This window comes from Limulus polyphemus, unplaced genomic scaffold (assembly GCF_000517525.1).
Source record: "Limulus polyphemus unplaced genomic scaffold, Limulus_polyphemus-2.1.2 Scaffold3274, whole genome shotgun sequence".
Classification (NCBI taxonomy): domain Eukaryota; kingdom Metazoa; phylum Arthropoda; class Merostomata; order Xiphosura; family Limulidae; genus Limulus; species Limulus polyphemus.
Window position 1 is genome coordinate 22846 of NW_013668884.1, and position 7357 is coordinate 30202.

At 33.7% G+C, this 7357-nt stretch overlaps 1 protein-coding gene across 3 annotated transcripts in view; it reads left to right on the forward strand.

The window, feature by feature from the left end:
• The window catches only part of LOC106469048 (syntaxin-binding protein 5-like), a 55031-nt gene that overhangs the window by 5379 nt on the left and 42295 nt on the right, over positions 1–7357 (forward strand). For all 3 annotated transcript variants that reach the window (XM_013929502.2, XM_022397441.1, XM_022397443.1), the window contains exons 6-10: positions 883–1033; positions 3005–3072; positions 3503–3543; positions 5492–5697; positions 6201–6341. In XM_013929502.2, coding sequence (XP_013784956.1) covers positions 883–1033; positions 3005–3072; positions 3503–3543; positions 5492–5697; positions 6201–6341 — 607 coding nt within the window. The remainder of the gene's footprint in view (positions 1–882; positions 1034–3004; positions 3073–3502; positions 3544–5491; positions 5698–6200; positions 6342–7357) is intronic.

The window sequence follows — 7357 nt, forward strand, 5'->3', positions numbered from 1 at the left end:
AAGTAAGTTACATGATAAACCTTTAGATTTTAACTAGTCGTGGGTAAGTAAGTTACATGATAAACCTTTAGATTTTAACTAGTCGTGGGTAAGTAAGTTACATGATAAACCTTTACACTTTAACTAGTGATGGGTAAGTAAGTTACATGATTAACCTTTAGATTTTAACTAGTGAAGGGTAAGTAAGTTACATGATAAACCTTTAGATTTTAACTAGTGATGGGTAAGTAAGTTACATGATAAACCTTTAGATTTTAACTAGTAATGGGTAAGTAAGTTACATGATAAACCTTTATACTTTAACTAGTGAAAGGTAAGTAAGTTACATGATAAACCTTTATACTTTAACTAGTGAAGGGTAAGTAAGTTACATGATAAACCTTTATACTTTAACTAGTCATGGGTAAGTAAGTTACATGATAAACCTTTATACTTTAACTAGTGAAGGGTAAGTAAGTTACATGATAAACCTTTATACTTTAACTAGTGAAGGTTTAAGTAAGTTACATGATAAACCTTTATACTTTAACTAGTGAAGGTTTAAGTAAGTTACATGATAAACCTTTATACTTTAACTAGTGAAGGTTTAAGTAAGTTACATGATAAACCTTTATACTTTAACTAGTGAAGGTTTAAGTAAGTTACATGATAAACCTTTATACTTTAACTAGTGAAGGTTTAAAGTAAGTTACATGATAAACCTTTATACTTTAACTAGTCAAGGGTGTTTTCTTCCGTGCATTTCAGTAATATTGTATATATTGTTAATTTTTGTTTCTCAGTTTGCTTTGTTTCAAAATAGCGAACTCATTGTATAGGTTATGATTTCATATTACAGATATCTGATTTAATGTGTACTTGATGTTTTAATCTGTATTTCAGGTATCCCTGTTTCCAGAATCCTTACCCCATGGACCTACACGAATCTCCTGTCACCTTTTGTACGTACTTCGCCGAGTGCCCCACGGACCTTATCCCAGCTTTTTACTCTGTAGGTTCTAAGGGAAGCAAACGCTCGGGATTTTCGGAGAAAGTGAGCTTTCCTGTTCTTTCATATCATTGTTTTAATAACGTTTTTAATATATTCTGGTGTGGTCAAGTTTTGGTGAACATAGCGAGTAATATAGTGAATATTACGTAAGAATAATTAATTGTAAGTTTGGCAATAATTGAACGTAATCATTATTACTAACATAGTGCACGAAGATGTTTTAGGTTATAAGATCGCTAACTGTAGTGATTACAAACTAGATTGTCGCGTAATTCATCTTGTATTACGTAACCAAACTCGTCTTTTAGTGGCTCAGCGGTACGTCTGCGGACTTGCAGCGCTAAATACCAGGTTTCGATACGTGCGGTGAACGTAATCATTATTACTAACATAGTGCACGAAGATGTTTTAGGTTATAAGATCGCTAACTGTAGTGATTACAAACTAGATTGTCGCGTAATTCATCTTGTATTACGTAACCAAACTAGTCTTTTAGTGGCTCAGCGGTACGTCTGCGGACTTGCAGCGCTAAATACCAGGTTTCGATACTTGCGGTGAGCACAGCACCTATTGTATAGCTTTATACTTAAGAACAAATAGACAAAAATCAGCTTTTTGAGAAATAAACTGATAGCTCGACACTTGTAGCAAGTGAGATTACTTAAATATTGTACTTTACTGTTCAGTTTTGGTTTAAACCAAATTGTTTTTTTTTAGAATGCATATAAAGTGAAAGTCACTGGCTGCTAAAATTAATAGACTAGAATAAACATGGTTAACATGAATACTTTTTATAAATTGTTTCGTCAGTTAAGTGTAAGTTATTTAGCCGATGATGACGATGATGGTCAAATTGATGTAGTAGATCTTAAAATTTGTTGCAGCAGTTGCTATAATTAAATATTTCTCAAAGAACCACATAGTTTTGACACACAGTGATTGAAAGAACCAATGTGTGTTAATGTATGAAGTATGTCAGTAGTTTTACATAAAATATTCTATAATTTTTGTAAATTTATATCTTAAATATGTACAATTAAAACATAGTAAATGGTCAGTTTTATAAAGTTTTCACTTTGTGTTACATTTTAGCATTAGTATAGACATTGATTATATTAATGTTTAATCTACTACTAGACATCACTACGTACTTAGCACTAGAATATTGTTATATAACACTGGTCCCGGCATGGCCAGGTGGTTAGGGCGCTCGACTCGCAATCTGAGGGTCGCGGGATCGAATTCCCGTCACACCAAACATGCTTGCCCTTTCAGTCGTGGGGGCATTATAATGTGACGGTCAATCCCACTATTCATTGGTAAAAGAGTAGCTCAACAGTTGGCGGTGGGTGGTGATGACTAGCTGCCTTCCCTCTAGTCTTACACTGCTAAATTAAGGATGGCTAGCGCAGATAGCTTTCATGTAGCTTTGCACAAAATTCAAAACAAACAAACTTAACACTGGATACATTTTACTGCTTAACACTAGATCTACCATTACACACTCGGAAACTAGGTATACCAGCATACACTCTTCGTCACGAGACGTATCATTGTGTACTCTTCTACTCTTACCACTAGTGTCATGAATATATATTTTTAGTTTAATGTTATTCTGTTATTTTGTAAATTGTAGAAAACTAAGTATTTTTGAATTAAATACGTTTTCTATGATAATAACAAGAGACTCCTCATTTTTGACTGGTGTTTTTTTGTAAAATAAATTAATTTGGGGTTGATTCATCCTGGTACTTATTTCTGAGCAGCTTTAAAAATAAGACAAAGTTTATGCCTTAACTATTATTTAGTAAGAAATTTTAGAAGTATGTTATTCCTATACAACAGTTTATGTCAGTATAATAATTCTCTAGAACAGTTTCATACCTTGTTTCAGTAATTTTTGTCTTGTATTCATATAAATACATTTTTTTTGTTTGCATTTGTTGCATTAAGCAATCATTATATTTTTGTATATGCTTTTATGTCCCTTGTAATTTCTCACTCTCTCCGAAGGAATGGCCCATTTGTGGTGGAGAATGGGGAACGGGGACAGTAAGCTATCCTGAAATAATCATTACAGGGTATGGTATTTATCACTCTGTATTTCTAGTTTGTATTAGATAAAAAAAATAAAATCAAACAATGATCTTAATTATATATATAAATTATTATCAGTTATTTTAGTAAATAACTGACTACAAGATATTTAATGTGTATTATAATAAAGTATCAATAATTTTAAAGGCCGTATTTGGAGACCTTCAGGGAATAAACTCTGGATTAGTGGCTTCTAATCTCTTTCCATTGAAGAACAGCTTGTTGCGATCCCAAAATATCATGGACAACCACTTAAAATATTAACTTTTTAAAATACTTTTGTACTGAAATCATACGTGTCACGTATAGTAAATTTATATTTTCTTATTTTAAATTTAAGAACCAAAGGTGTTTCTGCCCTTTGTCTTTTGGTCTACTCGTACGTTACCTATGATTGTTTTGCTTTTATTTTAGGCATGCTGATGGTTCCCTTAAGTTTTGGGATGCGTCAGCAGGTAAGAATTTCTTCATGTTATTATTATTGAACATGGTGATTGCTCAAATTTGTGAGATAACAGTAATGTGTCTAGTCAGGGTTGTAGCTACAGTGGGTGGAACCCCCCCAAGACTCGTTCTGTTTGCCCGGCAATCCCAGTGTAATGTGATTGCTGCACTGCGCTATATATCCCTGATACGGTTCACCATAAACATAATTTCTCTGTTGATGTTGAACTATAATTTACTTTACAATTAGCTTGTTATAAACACTTTTCCTGAAAAAGCCCCCACCCTTCAGTGGCACAGAGGTATGTCTGCGGACTTACAAAGCTAGAATCTGGGTTTCGATACCAGTGTTGGGCAGAGCACAGATAGCATATTGTGTAGTTTTGTGCCTAATTAGAAACAAACTTTCCTGAAAAAGTCACGAAGCAATTAACTTTTGTGCTAAAATACTTTTCAAGAAAAGTCCACAGGAAAAAAAAATGTTATGGATATCTACTATATAAAAGTATATCAATGTGTTTTTTGCATAAAAACTTTTTAATCTCATTGTGACTAATTTGTATCAATGACCTGCTGTTAAAGATGGATCAACGAGAAAAATAAAATACAACCCAGAGTATAATTTGTCTCGACCTCTATTTTTTTAAGACTCATCCTTACACGTGTTTGTCTAACTGCTCACGTGGAGTTGTTTATTTGAACTTTCTGAAGGAATTTACAACTTTTCAAAGTCATTAAAGTTATAAACATGAAATTAATAATATTTTTCTTCTTCTTCTCCCCCGAGGTGGGGTTGGGTGGTGGTACGTTGGGGTTAGCGGCAGGTACGTGCATCTGTGGGCTACTGATTTTTACCACCCACCACTCAAATCATCCTGTGTCCAGTAATACCTTAGACAAATTATACTTGCAGAAGATGATAGTGTTTTAAGTTATTAATCACATTTACGTCCAGAGGAATTGACACTGTATATGTATAAATAAATGTTGTTGTTTTTCTCGTATAACTAAAATATATTTTTTTTTAACGATATCTGATTAAAAGATAATTTCATAACTTTCAAGCTCAGTGTTTTTGAGGGCGTGGCATGGTGATTAAGGCACTTGACTCGTAATCTGAGGGTCGTGGGTTCGATTCCCCGTCCCACCTAACACGCTCAACCTTTAAGCCGAGGGGGGTGTCATGATATGATGGTTAGTTCCACTATTCATTGATAAAAGAGTAGCCCAAGCGTTGGTTGTGGGTGGTGTCTTCCTTCTAGTCTATCACTGCTAAATTGGGGGATGACTGTCACAGATAAATCTTGGGTATCCTTGCACAAAATTCATAAACAAACCAGTCTTTTTGATGTAAGTAAACAGTTTGTTTTTTCCTCTAGACTTTTAGTTCAAAATTAGGGACAGCTAGAACAAATCATCCTTGTAACAAAATTTTTTAATGAAAATTCAACTTTCTTTCTTTTTTTAATCAAAAGCATGAATGTACTGAACATTTTGTAGCTTTCTGTTTGCACGGTAGAAACTTGAGTAAGTTGTATATTATGAAAATGTAACTTTTGTTGAGTATATTTGTTGGTAATGACTAATAAGATCCTTACTCTTGTGTTTGAAATAGAAGGGTGTAAGACAACTATTTGTTTTGTAAATATCTGCTACCACTAAAATCAGGTTCTGCTGAGGGCATTGTGAGAGTAATATTTCCTTTACTTTATTCATTCTTAAATATTTTGACTTTCTAGTCTTGTGAATGTGTATTTTCTCAAGAAGTGAAGTCTGACGTGCCAAGTCATCATTCTGTTTTAATGAACCAACAAGTTGTTCAACTTCAGTTTTTACTATTTGTAACTAAAATTAATGTTCTTTTTAATATCTATTACTTTTCAATTTCTTAAAAGTATCTTAAATTGAATGATGTCTATTTAACGGTTGTAATTCAACAATTTTTGTTTTGTAAACCAGTTGCTCTTCAGGTTCTCTACAAGTTGAAAACATCTAAGGTGTTTGAACGACAAAAAACAAAAAGTGTAGATGGACAGGAAGATGACCCTTTTGCTGTGGAACAGATCTACCTTTGTGTAGAAAGTAGAGTGCTTTGTGTGGCTGGAGCTAGCTCTCACGTGATTATGTTCAAGTTTAATAAACAAGAAAATACATCAGAAGTGACAGTAAGTAATTTTAAACCTTGTAGTAAAGATTACAAAATGTGTATTTAAGTAATTTCTGGATTAAGATGGATTGAAACAAATGTGCAGTCTGAATATTTATAATTGTATTGGTTTTTAAGTACTTTTGGATTAATTTTAAAAAAGAAAATATTTCAATGAATAATGCTGGAAATAATTTTCTTGTGTTATAAATAATGCAGTGGTCGAAATTGACTGTAATATGCATTGTCTGTGATGTTTATTTTTTATATTATGATGAAACGAATGAAATGTTTTAATTCTCATTACAACATTGTGTAATGTGAACTTGTGTTTTTCAATGTTTGATATTTGAAATACTAATGGTGTAAAAAGTGCTTACTTCACAAGTTTGAGCATTATACATCATTCATAATTGTTTCTTCCTGTCAGGTTTTAGAAATGCCCACGATTATGTTTGTGAATGTCTTTCTGTCAGGTTTTAGAAATGCCCACGATTATGATTGTGAATGTCTTTCTGTCAGGTTTTAGAAATACCTATTATTTATGATATCGATGATGACCCTGAATGCTCTCCAGAAGCGGATTGCTCTCCTCGACCAACCCTCGGGGTGGCATTCCAGCAGGGATCTTACTCGAGTGCCTCTGAAGATAGTGCCAAAAAGGTATTAAATGTTATTGTTCTTAGTTCTGTCCAGATCTTATGAGTACATGTTTATAAGTAGTGCATCAAATAAAGAATATCTCATCAAGTGACATGCGTGTCAATTTTTTATCTGTAATCATCTTTATAACAACCATAAGTTGAGGTTCCACATGATCTTCAAAGACTGATAAAAGAAGTGCAAGTTTTTGTGCAACATATTTTATAAAAAAAACTAGAAGAATGCTAAATTTGATCATTTCCCAATTTTTTTTATCAATGAGTTAATAACATTGAATGTATTTTAAGGTTTGTTGATTTACTTTTACCATTATATTGTGGTAAAAAAGAAGACCTTGGAAAGATTGGCCTGTCTTGTACTTTACTGGCAATAACAATACAGATCTTGAAGGTTTGGCCTGTCTTGTACTCCAGTGATGGTAACAATACAGATCTTGAAGGTTTGTCCTGTCTTGTACTCTAGTGGTGGTAACAATACAGATCTTGGAGGTTTGGCCTGTCTTGTACTCTAGTGGTAATAACAATACAGATCTTGAAGGTTTGGCCTGTCTTGTACTTTAGTGGTAATAACAATACAGATCTTGAAGGTTTGGCCTGTCTTGTACTTTAGTGATGGTAACAATACAGATCTTGAAGGTTTGGCCTGTCTTTAACTCTAGTGGTGGTAACAATACAGATCTTGAGGGTTTTGGCCTGTCTTGTACTCTAGTGATGGTAACAATACAGATCTTGAAGGTTTGGCCTGTCTTGTACTCCAGTGATTACTCCAGTGGTGGTAACAATACAGATCTTGAAGGTTTGGCCTGTCTTGTACTCCAGTGATGGTAACAATACAGATCTTGGTGGTTTGGCCTGTCTTGTACTCCAGTGGTGGTAACAATACAGATCTTGAGGGTTTGGCCTGTCTTGTACTCCAGTGATGGTAACAATACAGATCTTGAAGGTTTGGCCTGTCTTGTACTCCAGTGATGGTAACAATACAGATCTTGAAGGTTTGGCCTGTCTTGTACTCCAGTG